Source organism: Pocillopora damicornis, chromosome 5 (genome assembly GCF_964200805.1).
Source record: "Pocillopora damicornis chromosome 5, jaPocDami1.2, whole genome shotgun sequence".
Classification (NCBI taxonomy): Eukaryota; Metazoa; Cnidaria; class Anthozoa; order Scleractinia; family Pocilloporidae; genus Pocillopora; species Pocillopora damicornis.
The window spans coordinates 17,970,458-17,990,965 of NC_142674.1; the positions used below are offsets into that span (position 1 = coordinate 17,970,458).

General features: G+C 37.9%; 2 protein-coding genes and 1 pseudogene across 3 annotated transcripts; 2 read left to right on the forward strand and 1 right to left on the reverse strand.

The window, feature by feature from the left end:
• Positions 1–240: 240 nt before the first annotated feature.
• On the forward strand, positions 241–5,282 carry LOC149045734 (uncharacterized). Its single transcript, XM_089206144.1, has 2 exons — positions 241–359; positions 4,311–5,282. Exon 2 carries the CDS (start codon positions 4,379–4,381, stop codon positions 4,805–4,807), a length of 429 nt encoding a protein of 142 aa, XP_089062270.1. The 5' UTR covers positions 241–359; positions 4,311–4,378; the 3' UTR covers positions 4,808–5,282.
• Positions 5,283–8,257: 2,975 nt separating this feature from the next.
• On the forward strand, positions 8,258–9,894 carry LOC149045735 (uncharacterized). Its single transcript, XM_089205952.1, has 2 exons — positions 8,258–8,396; positions 9,239–9,894. The coding sequence occupies exons 1-2, from the start codon at positions 8,282–8,284 to the stop codon at positions 9,892–9,894; spliced, it is 771 nt and encodes a 256-aa protein (XP_089062078.1). The 5' UTR covers positions 8,258–8,281.
• A 1,056-nt stretch (positions 9,895–10,950) lies between these two features.
• LOC149045736 (dimethylaniline monooxygenase [N-oxide-forming] 2-like) lies at positions 10,951–17,446 on the reverse strand (annotated as a pseudogene). The gene is made up of 4 exons (XR_016186804.1): positions 17,266–17,446; positions 17,062–17,183; positions 13,362–14,130; positions 10,951–12,512 (listed from the first exon to the last, which is right to left on the reverse strand). The product of XR_016186804.1 is annotated as a dimethylaniline monooxygenase [N-oxide-forming] 2-like (transcript).
• Positions 17,447–20,508: the final 3,062 nt, after the last annotated feature.

Below are 20,508 nucleotides of genomic sequence, written 5' to 3' on the forward strand. Positions count from 1 at the left end.
TCATTATCAGTGCAAATTGCATGATCCCAAGATCCGGAGAATTCAACTATACTAAGTTTATTTTTTTCCTTTTGCAAGAGCTATAAAGTCTGAATTTGAAGATGTTTTGTGCCATCATCCTATTGATAAATGAATCCTTTGTGGTGTCAATGGTTTGTAACATACATCCCTAACTGCACATGAACCCCTTGGTTGATAAAGGAAACAATGAGATCATTTATCTTTCAGTGTCTACACGGCCTTGAATACTTTTCTGTAAATAGAACAAAGTTTCTAGGAATCATCACTCGCAGCTGAGCGCCTTGAGAGCGTCGAATTAGTGTAACTGTGATTCCAGGATAAACTCACACCCATAAAAGGTGAGCATATTTGCACCGCTTAGCATTATACAAGTAGGAGTGAAAACAATGCATTTGATCCAAAGTTTTTCAGACCTAGGTAATTATGGCTAGCTACTTCAAACTGCAGAACTGCTTCAAGATAATCAGCTTGCACTAAACTCTTCAACACTACACCAACCAAACAAATTCACACCCGGAACTACAAAAACTACACCGACTACATCCAAATAACGGCCTGCACGTACATTGACCATCTTAGTCTACAACAAATAATCAACCACACCCTAATCGCCAGAATACAGCGACGACATTAAGGTACAACTAATTACAACAACCATGAATAAAACATCAAAGTACACCGCACTCAGAGCCAACCTGCTTCAGCGATAGCAAGTCCTAAGTTCCATCGTAATTTGGGCGTGCAAGCGAAAAATTGCGCTTAAACAAGTTAGAATCTCGTCTTAATACTAAATTTAAACGAATGCTTAAATCAAACCAGGTAAACTAAACACTTTAGTCAGTTACCAAAACAATTTTGTGCGAAATCCACTAGATAATCAAATTTTATTGTCAGTGAAAATAACACGATCCCACAATTCTGAGAATTCTGATTGTTATCAGACTGATTGAAAGCGAACACACAGACTTGAATACACTTGCTCAAATAAATGTTAACGTCTACGAGTTACGACAGAGTCATTTATGAACCAAATCCTATACAGGTAACAGTTAAGGAACTGATTAACAAAGAGTAGACCTTCATAATAAGTTTACCCAATTATTGTGGCTAATTACAAGAGAAAGGTAATAATTTTTTGAGACTTAAACCGTCATACTGTCTTGCTAGCTGGTAATTGAAAGCAATTCGAAATTTGCTAATTAAAAAATGACTGTTAAAATGTTCTGCGTGGGATTTTAATTCTATTTAAAGTTGCTGGCTGGGAAAATAATCTCTTTCATTCAGGTTGGCTGGCAGTGGAGATGAGCACAGCAAATTTTTTTCCCATACAGATTAATTGTCAACCAAATATCATACAACGTTTCTTTAGATGCAATATATTTTGCATCGATCATGATCTGTCTTAAATGATAGTCAATACATTTAGTATGTATGCAAAAAAGCAGTGTTTATAACATGCGATAAAATATCACAGTCCTTCTAGTAAATGTGATTTCAAAAGTCAGTGTGTGCTCCATCGTAATGTAGGCGTGGAAATGAGACACAATTCTGCACAAAGAACTCATGAGTGGGAGTAATAACACAATGAAAAGTTTTAGATATTGCGCTTCGATAGTCCCAGCACACATCTGTTATTGATATAACAAGGAGAAGGAACTGAACTGAAAAGTAAAACGAAAGCGAAGACTGTAGCTAAAAAATTCAATATCAATTCTGTGTGTGCTAAATGGCTGCAATACTTTCTAGAAAGAAATTCTAGTTTGTGTTGTATCAAAGATAAGCATATTTGTAACGCGCAGCGACACAAAGAGACTACCATACGTGAGAGTGAAAACACTACATTTGAGTTACATTTTGTCAGACCTAGGTCTCAGTAAATGTGATTTCGAAAGTCAGTGTGTGTTCCATTGTAACGTAGTCGTCGAAACGAAACACAATTCTGCACAAAAAACTCATGAGTGTTAGTTATAACATGCGAAAAATTTCAGATATTGCGCTTCGATAGTCACAGTACACTTATCTGTTATTGATATAACAAGGCGAAGGAACTAAACTGAAAAGTGACACGAAAGCGAAAACTCCAGCTAAAAATTCAATATTAATTCTATATGTGCTAAATAGCTGCAATACCTTTTTTACAAAGAAATTCTAGCATCTATAATATAAGCCCCATTCCAGTTCTTTAACTGTACTAGGTCTATTCTTTTCTGTTTCAAGAGCTATCAATTCTGAATTGCAAGATGTTTCGTGCGATCATCCTATTGATAAAAGAATGATATTTAGCCAGACCAAGGTGTACAAATTACACTCGACTCACCAGTTACGCTTAACTCCACTGAGAAAGTATATCACTTAAACTAACAGTACATGACTACATCAAACTTTTCCAGAATTAAATAATACAGTTAACTACCTAAAACTACAGACTATATCAGCTCAATCAATTAGCACTAAACTACTCAACATTACTTCAACTCTTAAGTGAAATTAAAATACCCGGCGTCGAGGATGAAAGTTGAGTGCTTCAATATGTACTTTGGTCCAATTTTTCGCAGCTAGAGGTGATGTTTTTGTAAAGCCGTTTGCAATCGCGTTTCTTCTCCTTATTTGCGGGTGTGAAAAAGTCTCGAGCGCGTTTAGAGGTTATATTTTAAGCCACATTCCTTTTCAAGCTTTCCTGTCTATCCACTGAAATGCATCTTTCCTCATCGGTGCGACTTTTCACCTATCGTATGCACTAACAGTCTCTTCTAAAATCACAAGAAACGCCATAATATAGGGCAAGTACGGATAAGAAAAGAAACTCGCCCCTTAATCTGACACTAAACACGACTCGACAAGTTGTTCAGTACTGGCAGCTTTGCTGAGTGCATTTAAATTTCACCTTCGTTTCATAATTCATACCTGTGGAAACCCATTGTGGAAACCGCTGTACTTTCTGTGATCCTAACAAGGACCAAAATAACCACTATCCCGTTCTTAGGTAAAAAGAAGTGGCCCTAGATGAGAGGAGAGAGTAAGAGAAGGCCAAAATAACACGATGACTGACGAGAGAGGAGCCACACAAATGTCGTACGAAGAGGATCTGATGCAAGCACTCCGAAGTTTACACCGCTATTATCCTAAAATTATAGAACCCGCCCTAAATGATATAAAATATGTTTTAAAGAGGAAAGACAACGCATTTGCAATACCTAGGAGAGGCCATCATGTTATCAACAAAGGAGTCACTAAGCTTTACAAAGACATAATTAAGAATTTTTTCGATGTCTTAGGGGGCGAAGAAGAACATTTCACGAAGGAATTTAATTATGGAGAACTAGAAAGTAGAGGAATCATTAACGAACATGGTCTCCCGAACGACGATTTCCTTCAGTCCTGCGATATCCCTTATGAAATTAAGAGAAAAATTGACTGTATGACAATGGAAAAGCCGTTTAATGGGCCACATTATGACATAAACGCTCAGGAGTTTGTTTGCGCCAAAATAGCACTGTTAACTGGTGTTAATTGTGTAATGCTAGATATCCATAAAAGCCTCACAGATAGAGGAGAGATGCCCGAGAGTTATGAGGACAAATTAACATGCGTGAGAAATATTACTACCATCTTAATTGAAAAGGACAAACATGGTGTATATGTAGACTCTGTAGCTAAGCTATGCTGGTATAATAAAAATCCAGGTAAAGTCCAAGTCTTCGAAGAGTGTATCGAAAGTGTTAGGATTTTTTTACAAAACATAACAGATTCGGATTTTATGACACGTTTGGTAAAATGGATCAATAGTATCGGAAAAAATGCTGAGAGTTAGACAAGAGTCTCATCTCGTCAAATCTTTAATTCAGTGAGCGATCATAGTCTAACTCGAAATATTAAGACGCATTTTTCAACTCATTGTTGCTTATGAGAATATGTGCAAATATTTATTGCATGTTTCGCGTCCTGGAACTGCAGGTTAAATGAGTCAATGGCGGTGTTGTTAAAGATATTCAAAACAAGGTTATTTTGCTCTACCATGTTCAATCTTGCAGGGCTCCAACTTTCTTTGATTATTGACCAATCAGAATGTCTGATTTGTTACTTTCTTTGTACTGAATTAACCCTCTTCTGCACTGAATTACCTGAAAACTGCATTTATCTTAAGCAATCAGAACTGAGTAAGTTTTCCATGTATATTATCAGTTTCGCAACAGTCACCTATATGCGCGACAAACCGCAAGGTGGAGGTGGGGGAAATAAGAATCCTGATAAATAGTCTGTACGTCATTTGTCAAATATTTGCCTTTCAGGTGTTACCCCAATTTCTAACAAGTGCAATTGTTTCAAAGTCGCACTCACTAGAAACCTTCGCAACTTCATGGCCACTATCGCTGAACATGAACAGGATGGATTCTGGGAGGAATTAGAGAAGCACTTTGACCGCCAAATTCCAATCAAGAATGAAGTGAGATATTCCATAGACACTGTTTTTAAATGTTTGGATGTCTTTGACCCTGAGGAAAGAGAAGGAGTAATTGACACCGCTGTGCACATAGCTTATGAGATAGCCACCGCTGCATTTCGAGGTGAAGATGCGGAGGAGGTTCAGAGAGAGGTAGCGGATTATATGAGCGAGCGAGACATTCATGAGGCTAAGAGAAAAGCAGTAAAGGGAGGATCACAACTGTCACTAAGAGCGGCTATTGAGCATGGAGTAAAAGGAGATGATAGTACGCCTGGTAAACTTTTGGAAATGTTTGAAGGGGCCAAAAAGCTGCCTCATAAATATGAGCAAGAACGTACGTAGAATATACTTAGATATTCCTTGATTGAAGACAAAGTGGCAAAGGCTAGAACTGTTTGGTTTTTCACTGAGTTGTATCAACACAGAAATTTTGAATACTTCAAATAAGGATGTTGAGTAAATGTGATTTCGAAAGTCAGTGTGTGTTCCCTCGTAATGTAGTCGCGGAAACGAAACACAATTCTGTGCAAAGAACTCATTAGTAGCCGGGAGTAATAACATAACGAAAAGTTTCAAATATTGCGCTTCTATAGTCGCAGTAGACTAATATGTTACTGATATAAGGCGAAGGAACTGAACTGAAAAGTGAAACGAAAGCGAAGAATCTTGCCAAAAAAATTCATTATTAATTCTATGTGTGCCAAATGGCACACAAAGAAATTCTAGTTTGTGTTTAGCCTCCACCTATCATAATTTTTAAGGAGTGCGAGAAAGTGGAAAATTGAGCATCTACAAATAAAGTCACATTCCAGTTCTATAGCTGTACTAGGTCTATTTTTTCCTTTTGCAAGAGCTATAAAGTCTGAATTGAAAGATGTTTCGTGTCACCATCCTATAAACGAATCCTTTGTAGTGTCAATGGTTTGTAACATACACGCATAATTGCGCATAACCCCCTTTGTCGATAAAGGAAACAATGAGATCATTTATCTTTCAGCGTCTAGGTGGCCTCAGATACTTTTCAGATACAGGACAAACTCTCAAGGAATCATTACTCGCAGCTAAGCACCTCGAGAGCGTCGACTGTGATTTCAGGATAAACTCACACCTTAACTAAACCAATTCACACCCGGAATAACGCACACAACACCGACTATATCTAACTAACGGCTTACTCGTACATTGACCATATTAGTCTACAACAGATAAGTCCACAACACTTTAATCGCTAAAATTCAGCGGCGACATTGACTACAACTAAATACAACAACCATGAATAAAACATCAAAGCACACCTGCACTCAGAGCCAACCTACTTCAGCTTCAGCGATTCCTAAGTTCCATCGCAATTTGGGCGTGCAAGCGACACGTTGCACTTAAACAAATTCAAATCCTGTTTTAATACTAAGTATAAACGCATGCTTAAATCAAATCAAGTAAACTAAATACTTTACAACGTTGTGATGTTTTCTGTAGCTCTCGTTGGTCTCACAATTTGTCAGTTACCATAACAATTTTACGCCAAATACACGAGGTAATCAATATTTTTATTAGCACAAATTGTATGATCTGAGAATTCAATTTCATCGAAGACTGACCGAATGCGATCACACAGACTTGAATACATTCGCTCAACTAAATATTAACGTCTACGATCGAGTTACGACAGAGTCATTCATAGACTTAAACCTTTATAATGTCCTGCTGGCTGGTAATTGCAAGAAAATCGTTAGTTGCTTATAAAAAAAAAATGACTCTTTACTTTTCCTGCATGGGATTTTAATTCTATTAAAGTTGCTGGCTGGGAAGTAATCTTTTTCATTCGCGTTGCCTGGCAATGAAGATAAGCGCAGCGATTTTTTTCCCCACGAAGATTAATTGTTAACCAAATATCACACAATGTTTCTTTAGATACAACTAAATTTGCAAGAGTCGTCAAAAATCGATCATGATCGGTCTTAAATGATAGTCAGTACATTAAGCAAGTATGCAAAAAAGCATGTCGAAAGTCAGTGGGTGTTCCAAGGAAATGTGTTCGCCATTTTGAAAAAAGCAACCAGGCCTGCAATCAGTGCAAAAACAAACAAACAGACAAACAAACAAAACAAAACAAAACCATACGAAAAAACAAATTAAAAAAAAAAGCAAAATAGACCCACGATGGGTAGGGAAGAGGCGGCAAAATAATTTATAACTTTTATGTAATTATGTTGGGGAGTAAAAAGATATTTGTAACATTATTCGTTCCAAACATGACAAGTAAGTATGCTGAATGCTGCGTATGGAAAGTAGAAAAACAAAGCAATGTCTATATTCAATATCGGATGAAGAAAGTCTATTTAATTGGGCATAATCGTTACGTACCATGAACGCTTAACACTATAACCCACCATTTTGGATACATCTGAGCATGCTCCCACGAGTTTCCGCTGGACTGCCTTTCAAAATATGGTGGGAGCAAAATGTCACTAGTTGTAGCTAAATTTCTCCAAAATTTCTAGATAAAAACCCTCTGAGGCATACGTTAAACATCAAAGTTGTCGAAGGTAAAAGTATATCATTCTCAGGAGCACTTTCAGTACCTCGTTATCTTTGTGTTTGGAAAAATGAATAATTTAATAATAATAAAATAATACATTATCGTAAGCCACTTAACAAAAATCTCACGTAAAAGCTGTTTCAGTTGGTCATCACTAATTTCCTTTATGACCTCATTTTACATCTAGACTAATTGTATTTTCTTTTACTGTCTGAAAATAGTCCATTTAACTTTGAAAAATACTTACTTTTATCATTAATTTTATTAATACATACTTTATTAACTTTATTAATGATTATTAACTTATTAATACTTTACTTTATTAATTTTGATTGGGAAATACTTTCTCCTATCGCGAATTAGACAAGAAAAACAGATATTCGGTAATTAGACCCTGTGGAAAGTTATATTCCAATTAGACTAAACGAAAAAATGCAAGAGAACTGTTCTCTTTATGTGATCTGATGACGATGGACAAGGATTGACGGTGCAGTAACTGTCACCTTTATAAACTGATTAAAAATTTCCTAATAGCTATTCCGGTTAGTACTCCATACTGCAAAATAGTTTTAAAAAGTGTACACGGAATACAGACGTAATAAACTTGTGTCTCAGAGAAATCGTAAACTTAATTCTAACATCTAATTACTTAATCGAACCGATGTTTGAACATTCAAACCAAAGTAATCGCTTAAAAATTGTCTCTTTTTTTTGCAGAGCAAAATCATCATCATGTCTGAATCTTTGTCAATTTTTCACGGTGTGACCGTCATTGGGGCTGGTTGGTCAGGGTTAATGGCGTGTAAGTACATGCTAGAATTTGGACTGACTGTTGCTGTGGTGTTTCTCAGAGGACCCTAACATTGTCACAGTCATGCGGACAACGAAAACGACTTCGTCGTCATCCGCGTCAGAAATTTCGGATTTTCCAATGCCGAAGGAGATTGGATACTTTCCCAAGCACGCCGACATCTTCACCTACTTGTTATCCTACTGCGACAAGTTTAAGTTGTGGCCTCACATTCGACTGAACCACAGGGTGAAGTTAGAAGAGAAGAGAGACAACCTATGGCGAACTGAGTGCGAGAACGGGAGCCTGTTCAGCAGCAAATTCTTGATAATTTGCACAGGCCGTGTTTAAAAGCATCATTGAGTTCTGGAGCAGACTTTCCTTAAAGATCTCGCTGGCAAAATTTACCACAGCTCTGAGCTCAAATCATTTGTCCGTGAGCATAAAGGCAAATGTATATCGCCTTGTATGGAGTATACCTTGAGGGATGCATTTCTTCCGTAAGTTTGCGAAGATTCTGCCGAACCGACAGCCCCAAGTCCTGGACAAGGCTTCATCTCGTACGATGAAATTCGTCGCTCCTTTCACAAAGGGAAAACCAGGTAATCACAGTAACTCACATGCCATCTTGTTGAGTTTAGGTTTTCTTTCTTGAGTTTACAGATAATTGTTCCTCGGCACAAATTAGACTAGAGGAGACATGGGTGCCAAAAACTGATGATTAAGCAAAATTCGAATTCTGATAAGACAGCGCTGATCAGCAATGTTAATTGATGTGGCTCTAAACGTTTTCGCTATTTTTGAACCGGCCAATCCTTCGCTTGAGTTTGATAACTTTTCTGACACAAGAACATTACATGATAATACCATAGCCTCTAAAAATAACAATTGCAATTTAGCAATAAAAAAAAACATGGGAACTCGTTTTTTCAGGTATAGACACATTAAGCTAAAATTCAGGGTGTTTTTGAGAGAGTCTAGGCAGTGTTTCCAGGGTAACTTTGTTTATCAGTAAAGAAATAATTACTTCTCGACAAATCATTGAGTATTTTTAAGGACCACTTCCGAGAAAACAAACGAAAAAGAGAAGAAGCCATCATCCACTATAGACTAGGTATATTATAATGGATATAGTCCGTTTTTAAACGGCTGTTGTTCTTTTAAACACAAAGAGGGTTCATACAAAATTCAAAGTAAAATAGATCCAGGGGATGATGGTCAACAGTTATGTAAACAACTGACCTGTCTATAACTTAATTACGACTGGTATTTGTCTCTACTCACGATGGACTAAATTTCTGATCGATTTGGGAACGGACATAGTTGACTTCAAGATACAAAGTGTTGGTTGGTCGCACTGGGTGCTAACTTATTCCCTAATTTAAATATTACCATTTGTCATATTTTTGCCTCACAATGATGTTGGTCCTCCTTTCCCTTGCAGGGCTAGCATGGGTATGTAAGTGGACGACGAACGGTTCACTACTCGCCTATCAAGGTCATGGTATATCCGAGTGGAAAAATGACGCCAAATTTTTCCATTCTTTTATCAACAAAAATGGTCACGTGCTTGATAGGGTTGATTATCACCACTGTGTTCCAAAAGGCGCAATTGAGAGCGTGAAAGGTACCAAAGTACATTTCTGTGATGGCACAGAAGAGGAGGTTGATATCATTATTCAGTGCACCGGTTTCAAGGCAGAATTTCCAATGCTCCCCGCGGAAATAAAAACGGTTCCTCTCACCCACAACTACAAGTATCTGTTTAACGTCGAGGACCCGACATTGGCTTTCATCGGATATGTTCGGCCGGTGATCGGATCATTAATCACGATGGCCGAGGTTCAATCTTTTTTTACCGCGAAAGTTTTCTCAGGACTTTGTGAGCTTCCTTCCCGAGATGAAAGGCAGAGAATAGCTGTGAAAGACAAGTTATTTTGGGACGACTACTTTAAAGATTCCTCCCGTAGACCTTCTACCTTGGTAGAAGCCTTCACTTACGGAGATGACATCGCTAGGTTATGCGGAATATTTCCTGATTATTGGAAGATGCTCAAAACAAATCCCCGTGGAGTTATGACGGCGATTTTTGCTCCCTAAGATGACAGCTGTCTTCGACTAAATCAGCCAGAATACCAAGAGACGGCGTTACGGCACTTGCGGCACCAGATGTCCGGGACATTCTCTCCAATACATTTACTTCTCATCCTCTTCTTGCGGCTAATCTGGTTCGACTTCTGGCTGGATGTCCTAGGCGAGATTAAGTACAAGATTCAGTGCGCAGGATGGTGGAAAAGGATTAATTCAAATCGGAGTCAAAGGTACGTTGTTGACATTAAAAATAAAATTTTTAAGAAATTGTTTTACACACAAATACATTGAAAATGAGCGGGGATCGATGCCAAGGTCAGGCGAACTGATCTCAAACAAGCCCGTCAGCTCTTGGTGATCTTTGAGAACCTTGAGGCAACTTTGAGAATTATCGTGAGCGAAACTGAGATTACCCTGAGCAAAACTGAGCCTTCGTTAATAAGCAAATCTGTGCATTTCTAAGAATTCTATTTATGTCAACTGCACTTGCAACGAAGTGAAAATGGGGAATAGTTTACACCAATACAGGCAAGTCGTTGGCAAGCATCTTGTTAGGAAAAGGATTCCTGGTAAAAAAAGATATCCAATATAAACCCTGTTGTGAGAAGTCGCAGTCGGTTAATAAGCAAACAGATCAGAGGAAGGACAAGGTCACTTTATCACCAAGTACTGGGTCAGTACGTAAGCTCTTCATTACTTTTATCATAATGGTAGGCAAGGAGGGGGTGGGGGTGGGGAGGGGAGGAGGCCTTTTGTGCTCGATCAAGAAATTTGCGGACTTCATTTTGTGTTCTCTTTCATGGACAATTTGTGAGGAGCCATTTTTGCCAAAAATATCAATCGCTACAGAAAAAAACTCAATCGTTAGTGCTAAGTTATTAATCGCTAGTGATAAAACTCGATCGTTAGTGCTAAAATATCAATTGAGTTTTATCACTAGCGATTGATACTTAAGCCTTAGCGAATGTGTTGCAGTCGAGCTGAATCGACAAGACAATCAAACTTATAATCCCGAAAAGAAAATAACTGACAAACTGAAATAAAACGAAATAACAAACTGAGAACTGAAACACAGAAAGAAACATTTTCAAAAAAGTTTAATAATCATAGTAACATTTAGGTAGTGCCCACTAGATAATGACGTTTGTCAATTTCAGTAATCGACATGAAAGTTTTTTGCGATGGAACTGTTGTAAGACAATCAGGCCTTCTTAGAAGCGGACTGAAGACTTTCCCCTATGACAGACTGATACAGTTAAGCAGCACCATATGGTGGGTTTTGGCCCACGAAACATTTCACTAAAGAAAACCCTTTCAAGAATATAATTGATGAACTACTCTGATGACAGAAGTGATTTTAAGTCAGCTTACATGGATAAAAATTGATATCATAAACCAACACCCGGTAAAAATTGATATCATAAACCAACACCCGGTATTGTAATGCATAATAACATAGAATGATAGCTTAATAGCGAAGATATTTGTAAATGCAATGTTAAACTTGTAATTATCAGTCGTTTCACGGTAGCCTGGGCAAGTACGCCTCAGAAAACCCCTTGCGCGACCCTCTTAACAAATCCTACCTACGCTGCAGTTTAAAAGCACTCGAAATATACAACAACCGAGGAGTGTTCGTAAGTAAGCACTCTGGTATAAATATTTTCGGTTAAGGTTGGTAAATTGTTAGGCTCTTGTTTTACAATCAAAGAGCCATCTCTTAGGAGCCTGCCAGCACCAATCTAAGAAACGTATGGGTCGACAATCTCGTATTTTTTTCCACCATCCTGCGCACTGAATCTTGTACTTAATCTCGCCTAGGACATCCAGCCAGAAGTCGAACCAGATTAGCCGCAAGAAGAGGATGAGAAGTAAATGTATTGGAGAGAATGTCCCGGACATCTGGTGCCGCAAGTGCCGTAACACCGTCTCTTGGTATTCTGGCTGATTTAGTCGAAGACAGCTGCCATCGTAGGGAGCAAAAATCGCCGTCATAACTCCACGGGGATTTGTTTTGAGCATCTTCCAATAATCAGGAAATATTCCGCATAACCTAGCGATGTCATCTCCATAAGTGAAGGCTTCCACCAAGGTAGAAAGTCTACGGGAGGAATCTTTGAAGTAGTCGTCCCAAAATAACTTGTCTTTCACAGCTATTCTCTGCCTTTCATCTCGGGAAGGAAGCTCACAAAGTCCTGAGAAAACTTTCGCGGTAAAAAAAGATTGAACCTCGGCCATCGTGATTAATGATCCGATCACCGGCCGAACATATCCGATGAAAGCCAATGTCGGGTCCTCGACGTTAAACAGATACTTGTAGTTGTGGGTAAGAGGAACCGTTTTTATTTCCGCGGGGAGCATTGGAAATTCTGCCTTGAAACCGGTGCACTGAATGATGATATCAACCTCCTCTTCTGTGCCATCACAGAAATGTACTTTGGTACCTTTCACGCTCTCAATTGCGCCTTTTGGAACACAGTGGTGATAATCAACCCTATCAAGCACGTGACCATTTTTGTTGATAAAAGAATGGAAAAATTTGGCGTCATTTTTCCACTCGGATATACCATGACCTTGATAGGCGAGTAGTGAACCGTTCGTCGTCCACTTACATACCCATGCTAGCCCTGCAAGGGAAAGGAGGACCAACATTATTGTGAGGCAAAAATATGACAAATGGTAATATTTAAATTAGGGAATAAGTTAGCACCCAGTGCGACCAATCAACACTTTGTATCTTGAAGTCAACTATGTCCGTTCCCAAATCGATCCGAAATTTACTCCATCGTGAGTAGAGACAAATACCAGTCGTAATTAAGTTATAGACAGGTCAGTTGTTTACATAACTGTTGACCATCATCCCCTGGATCTATTTTACTTTGAATTTTGTATAAACCCTCTTTGTGTTTAAAAGAACAACAGCCGTTTAAAAACGGACTATATCCATTTTAATATACCTAGTCTATAGTGGATAATGGCTTCTTCTCTTTTTCGTTTGTTTTCTCGGAAGTGGTCCTTAAAAATACTTAATGATTTGTCGAGAAGTAATTATTTCTTTACTGATAAACAAAGTTACCCTGGAAGCACTGCCTAGACTCTCTCAAAAACACCCTGAATTTTAGCTTAATGTGTCTATACCTGAAAAAACTATTTCCCATGTTTTGCTTTTTTTTTATTGCTAACTTGCAATTGTTATTTTTAGAGGCTATGGTATTATTATGTAATGTTCTTGTGTCAGAAAAGTTATCAAAACTCAAGCGAAGGATTGGCCGGTTCAAAAATTACGAACACGTTTAGAGCCACATTAATTAATACTGCTGATCAGCGCTGTCTTATCAAAATTCGAATTTTGCTTAATCATCAGTTTTTGGCACCCATGTCTCCTCCAGTCTGATTTGTGCCGAGGAACAATTATCTGTAAACTCAAGAAAGAAAACTTAAACTCAGTAAAATGACATAATAGTTACTGGGATTACCTGGTTTTCCCTTTGTGAAAGGAGCGACGAATTTCATTGCACGAGATGAAGCCTTGTCCAGGACTTGAGGCTGTAGGTTCGGCAGAATTTTCGCAAACTTACGGTAGAAATGCATCGCTCGAGGTATGCTCCATATAAGGCGATCAACATTGTCACACCATTCTTCAACCACGTCACTGGCAGTCTCGCCTCCACCAATCAGCATCACTCGTTTGCCTTTATGCTCAGGGACAAATGACTTGAGCTCAGAGCTGTGGTAAGTTTTGCCACCGAAATCTTTAAGGAGAGTCTGCTCCAGAACTCGATTAGGCTTCTATACACAGCCTGTGCAAATTATCAAGAATTTTCTAGTGAACAGGCTTCCGTTCTCGCACTCAATTCGCCATATATTTTCTCTCTTCTCTACTGACTTCACCCCGTGGTTCAGTCGAATGTGAGGCCACAACTTAAACTTGTCGCAGTAGGATTTCAAGTAGGTGAAGATGTCGGCGTGCTTAGGAAAGTATCCAATCTCCTCCGGCATTGGAAAATCCGACATTTCTGTCACGGATGACGACGAAGTCGTTTTCGTTGTCCGCATGACTGTGACAATGTTAGGGTCCTCTGAGTAACACCACAGCCCACCAACCTCTGAACGTTTCTCTAAGGTGGTAACAGTCAGTCCAAACTCTAGCATGTACTTACACGCCATTAACCCAGACCAACCAGCCCCAATGACGGTCACATCGTGAAAAATTGACTCAGGCTCAGACATGATGATGATTTTGCACTGCAAAGAAAAGAGACAATTTTTAAGCGATTACCTTGGTTTGAATGTACAAACGTCGGTTTTATTAAGCAATTAGATGCTAGAAGTAAGTTTAGGATTTCTCTAACACTCAAGTTGATTATGTCTGTATTCCGTGTACACTTTTAAAAACTACCCTGCAGTATAGAATACTAACCGGAATAGATATTAGGAAACTTTTTTCGTCAGTTTATAAAGGAAACAGTTACTGCGCCGTCAATTCTTGTCCATCGTCATCAGATCACATAAAGAGAACGGTTGTCTTGCGTTATTTCGTTTGTCTAATTGGAATATAACTTTCCACAAGGTCTGATTACCGAATATCTGTTTTCCTTGTCTAATTCGCGATTGGAGAAAGTATTTCTCAATCAAAATTAATAAAGTAATTAATAAAGTTAATAAAGTAAGTATTTTTCAAAGTTAAATGGACTATTTTCACACAGTAAAAGAAAATAACAATTAGTCTAGATGTAATTATAAAGTGAGGTCATAAAGGAAATTGGTGATGACCAACTGAAAGAGCTTTTACGTGACATTTTTGCTTCGTGAGTAACGATAATGTATTATTTTATTCATTTCCAAACACAAAGATACCGAAGTACTTAAAAGGCTCCTGAGTATATACTTTTACCTTCGACAACTTTGATGTTTAACATTTGTCTCAGAGGGTTTCATCCAGAAATATCGCAGAAATTTAGCTACAACTAATGACATTTTGCTCCCGCGATATTTTAAGAGGCAGTCCAGCGGAAACTCGTAGTAGCATGCTCAGAGGTATCCAAAATTGCGGGCTGTAGTGTCAAGCGTTCACGGTACGTAAGGATTATGCCTAATTACATAGATTTTCTTCAGCCGCTATTGAATATAGACATTGCTTTGTTTGTCTATTCTCCATATGCAGCATTCAGTTTACTTACTTGTCATGTTTGGAACGAATCGTCGTTACAAATACGTTTTTACCTCCCAACAAACTACATAAAAGCAGGAGCCCATTACCCGGAGCCTCCATACCAACTGTACCCTTGAGTCAACCCTGTCCCGTATCTTTTTATTTTTAGAAGTGATATATTTGGGGGTTCTTTAATTTCCCGCGAAAACACGCTGACGTTCGTTCGACACCCTGGCATGAATGGTAAATTTTCCGCGCTTTTCGCTATTATTGAAATACTTTCGTGCAGCCTGCATGTGACATAAACAATAGAGGACTACAGCTCTCTTATGATTGGCTATTATGTAAACACCCGCGAAAAATCCCGTGGGAGGTGCTTCTAAAAATAAAAAGAAGCGGGAGAGGGTTGACTCAAAGGGTAAGTATGGAAGATGGGAGCTTCGGGTAATGGGCTCCTGATAAAAGTTATAAATTATTTTACCGCCTCTTCTCTATCCATCCTGGTCTATTTTTTTTTTTTTTTTGGTTTTTTGTTTTTTGTTTTGTTTTGTCTTCTTTGTAGACAATGTTGCAGCTATTTAACGCGTGTAGAATTAATGTCAAATTTTTAGCTACAGTCTTTGCTTTCATTTCACTTTTCAGTTCAGTTCCTTCGCCTTGTTATATCAATAAGAGATAAGTGGAAAGTGATGATCGTATCGCAATATCTGAAATTTTTCGTCGTGTTATTACAGTCACTCATGAGTTCTTTGTGCAGAGTTGTGTTTCGTTTCCACGACTACATTACATTTACATTTACTTGAAGTACTGAGGTATTTTATCGCATGTTATAAACACTGTTTTGTTGCATACTTGCTTAATGTACTGACTATCATTTAGGACCGATCCTAATCGATTATTAATGATTCTTGCAAAGTATTTTTTATCTAAAGAAATATTGTGTGATATTTGGTTAACAATTAATCTTCGTGGGAACAAAAAGAACGCTGGGCTTTTCTTTACTGCCAGCCAACCTGAACGAAAAGGATTATTTTCCCAGCCAGCAACTTTAAATAGAATCAAAATCCCACGCAGGAAAATGAAAGAGTCATTTTTTTTATCTTCTTTTAGCAAATTTTGAATTGATATCAATTACCAGCTAGCAAGACATTATAATGGTTTAACTCTCAGGAAAGGATTACCTTTCTCCTGTAATTAGCCACACAAATTGGGTAAACTTATTATGAAGGTCTACGCTATGTTAATTAGTTTCTTAACTGTTAACTGAATAGGATTTGGTTCATATATGATTCCTTCGTAACTGGTAAACGTTAGCATTTACTTGAGCAAATGTATTCAAGTCTGTGCGATTGCATTCTATCAGTCTTCGATGAAATTGAATTCTCAGGATAATGGGATCATGTAACTTGCGCTGATAATAATATTTGATTATCTCGTGGATTTGGCATAAAATTGTTTCGGTAACTGACAAATTGTGAGACCCATCAGAGCTACAGACAACATCACAACGTTGTTAAGTATTTAGTTTACTTGGTTTGATGTAAGCATTCGTTTATATTTAGTATTAATACAGGATTTGAATTTGTTTAAGTGCAAGGTTTCGCTTGCACGCCCAAATTGCGATGGAATTGGAATTGTTGTAGCTGAAGGATATGTACTTTTCTGTTTTATTCATGGTTTTTGTAGCTAGGTTTTGTTGTATGTAGTTGTAACCAATGTTGTCTCTAAATTTAAACACTTATGGTGTGGTTGACTTATTTATTGTAGACTAATATAATCGGTGTACGTGTAGGACGTTGGTTCGGTATAGTCGGTGTAGTGTGTGTGATTACGGGTGTAGATTGGTTTGGTTAAGGTGTAGTGTTGAGTAGTTTTGAGCAAATTGATTAACCTGGAGCAGTTCTGTAGTTTGAATTAGCTAGCTATAATAACCTGGGTCTGGAAGAACTCTAGCTTAAATACACTGTTTTCAATCTCACGTATGATAGTCTCTTTGAATCACTGTGCGACGCAAATATGCTTACCTTTGATGGGTGTGATTTTATCTTTGAATCACAGTTAGACTGAATCGACCCTCTCAGCCGCGAGTGATGATTCCTTGAGAGTTTGTTCTCTTCACAGAAAAGTAGTCAAGGCCGTTTAGACGCTGAAAGATAAATGATTTCATTGTTTCCTTTATCAACAACTAGGTTCAGAAGCAGTTATGCGTGTAAGTTTATGCTACTAACCATTAACACCACAAAGGATTCTTTTATCAATAAAATAATGGCACGGGACGTCTTGGAACTGGAATTTGACTTCAGTTATGGATGTTATAAACGCTGACGATGGAACGTAGAAACTGCTGTAGCTGAAGCAGGTTGGCTCTGAGTGCGGGTGTACTTTGATGTTTTATTCATGGTTGTTGTATTTAGTTGTTGTTGTTTTTAGTTGTACCCAATATTGTCGCTGAATTTAAACAATTAAGGTGTGTTTTACATATTCATTGTAGACTAATATGATCCATGTACTTGTACGCCATTAGTTCGAGTTTATCCTGGAATCACAGTTACACTGATTCGATGCTCTCGAGACGCTCAGCTGTCGAGTGATGATTCCTTGAAAGTTTGTGCTGTTTGCAAAAAAGTATTCAATCAATATTCAGTATCCGTTTAGACGCTAAAAGATAAATGATCTCATTGCATGTTTCTTTTATCGACAAAGAGGCCTATGCGCAGTTATGCGTGTAAGTTTATGTTAGAAACCATTGACACCACAAAGGATTCGTTTATCACTGAATAGGATGATGGCACGAAACATCTTGCAATTCAGACCTTACAGCTCTTGAAACAGAAAAAAAAGACTTAGTACAGTTAAAGAACTTGAATGTGACTTACATTTTAGAAGCTCAATTTTTCCACTTTCGAATGAAAAGGATCATTATAACATAGAGCGCGTGCTTGCCCTATATAAGTCCTATTGAGCCGCTAGGAACAAATTCTTAATTTACGCACGCCCGTGCGTAAATAAGATGACGTGAGCATTTTGTTTACTTGGCTTCAGAGTTTTCGTCCTGTTAAGGTGCAGTGCAGTTTCCCTTCTCTTTGAAATATGGAAGAAACCAGTGAAGAACTGCTCAATTTTTCTATCGGCATTGACCTTTTAGGTCCTGATCCAACAGGCAACAAAAAAAAAAGCTGAAAAAAACTCGCAAGTTACACGTTTCGCAAATTTTTCGGAAGCGTGAACATCATTTTGAATATTCAAAACCCTTGATAACTTCGGGTCTCTGACTTTTAAAACATTTTTTAGTGACACGAGTTGATCTGGCTTTGATTTTCTCCATTTTTCCCATAAATTTTGAGCTTTTCATTCACAGTTATCGGTCAACTGGATCACATGTTCTCGCTGAAACCAAAGTAATAAATGTTGACCAGCCAATAGGGACGTTTGTTTACTTTTTTTTGGGCGTAGTGAGAATTCTCAATAAAAGGCTTCTTCGCGCAGATTCTTGTTGTCGCTCTGTTATAAACGAATTTGCTCATGCTTTTAGCTGTGCGTATATCGAGTATAATGGATGCACTTGGGAAGCTTGGAGAGCACTCAGAAAGCTATAGCTGATCTCGGCTACGCCTCGAGCTACTCCCACGCATTTTTCGTGCTCTCCAAACTTTCCGCGTGCATTCATAACTCGATATACGCACGCTAAGCATGAACAAATTCTTAATTTTCCCAGCCAGCAACTTAAATAGAATCAAAATCCCATGCAGGAGACTAAAAGATTTTTTTTTTTCATAAGGAAATTACGATTTGCTTTCAATTATAAGCCGGCAAGATATTATAGCAACTTTAAATAGAATGAGAAGAACTTAAAGACTGAGATATTTGTTGCATGTCATAAGCACTGCCTTCTGCATACTTGTTTAATGTACTGACTGTCATTTAAGACCGATCATGATCGATTATTGACGATTCTTGCGAAGTCTATTGTATTTAAAGAAACATTGTGTGATATTTGGTCAACGATTAATCGGTGCAAAGACTTCTCGGCTCGAGACAACCACAGGCAGCCCAAACTGTAAGAACGAGTACATCACATTAGCCAAAGTGATTTCGCTGAAATAGCGGTTGCAGTTTCGTTACATAAGAAATATGATTATCAAGTTCTGTGTAGTAGGCTTAAAACCGTTTTGGCAAAAGGCAAATGCCATTAAAATATTTTAGAGATTGGAGGAAAAAGCACTAAGAACTGCAAGTACCCAAAAACTAGAACAACTTTAGTATAATAAAAGAATAAAAGCTTAGTTTTTTCGTTTGTCTTACGATGTCATGTCATCACACGTGACTACATCGTGAGACAAACGTGAAAACTTAGCTTTTGTTATTCACCACGATGAATAAACACAACCTTTCTTACGCAATTAATTGTCGTATAACAGTTGCAACCGGCCAGGAATTCAAAACAACGAAAGGGAATCCTCTGCTAACTCTAAAAGAGCGCTTTTCGATTGGGCGTGGCGTAGGATGAGCGTGGTTTTCGTTGTAATGTTACCCTTAGTTCTGATCGGCCCGTATTACTCTCATTTGGTGTATTAGTTCTAGAAGGTCTTAATGGGTAAATGGGGTTAACTATTAGCCGTTAAACGGCCAAAAAAATTAAGCCGTTAGGCGGAGAAATTTACAAAAATTCTAACGGTTAGTAGTAAATAAAGTTAAGCGTAAAAAAAATCTCTGGTGACAACAATGGCGCAGTGTTACCCGTTAGCCGTAAACGCCATCAACCCATTGAGACCCTCTTGAGCGACAGTCATTCTGTAGACTCGTAGCAAACGAGGATAAAAGCGAAAATTATGTTTATGTTTTATTCAGACGTTACTTCAATGTTGAAGGCTTTGCAGGGAAAAAAAGAAGTTAACACTGCACATTTGGTTTTTTTGTAAAGATCACATCACAGCTGAAAAAAAAAATCAGGTGATACTAACACTGTAAAGTTTTATCCATCTTCCTGTTTGAACTAGAACAAGTATATTCTAAATTGTCTTGTTGTAATCCTAGTCTACACTAGTATCATTTTCTTAACAAATGCGCCGCCTGTCATGGAAAAATTGTCTACCTAAAAAATTAGCAGAAAGTAAGGGGAAAGATATCGACATTCTTAAAAAAGGAGAAATTACGTTTATATTTTAATTACGGTTTCATAAAACCATCTGGTCCCAAGTTTGTGCTAAAGAGACATTTTTTGTTAAGCTTTGAAATTGAGATAACTTTCTTGGTCAGGACAAACCAAATTTGTTACAAAATCTCAAGACTAAACCTTTGCAACAGGTCCAATAATTTATCAGAAGAATCTGAATTTCATGGTTCTGAATTGCTTGGTTAATTTGTATCTAGTTAGCATGATAACAAATTAATTTACACTGAAAAAAGCAGCAGTTTTAGTTTGCTAACGAGTGTAATCTGGAAAAATCTATAGGGGATTGTTGATATGCACA

Excerpts from the sequence above, each read along its gene's own strand:
- LOC149045734 (XM_089206144.1), top strand. The coding sequence starts at position 4,379 with ATGGCCACTATCGCTGAACATGAACAGGATGGATTCTGGGAGGAATTA.
- LOC149045735 (XM_089205952.1), top strand. The coding sequence starts at position 8,282 with ATGCATTTCTTCCGTAAGTTTGCGAAGATTCTGCCGAACCGACAGCCC. Across the intron at positions 8,397-9,238 it reads TTTCACAAAGGGAAAACCAG|GGCTAGCATGGGTATGTAAG; the intron begins GTAATCACAGTA and ends TTTCCCTTGCAG.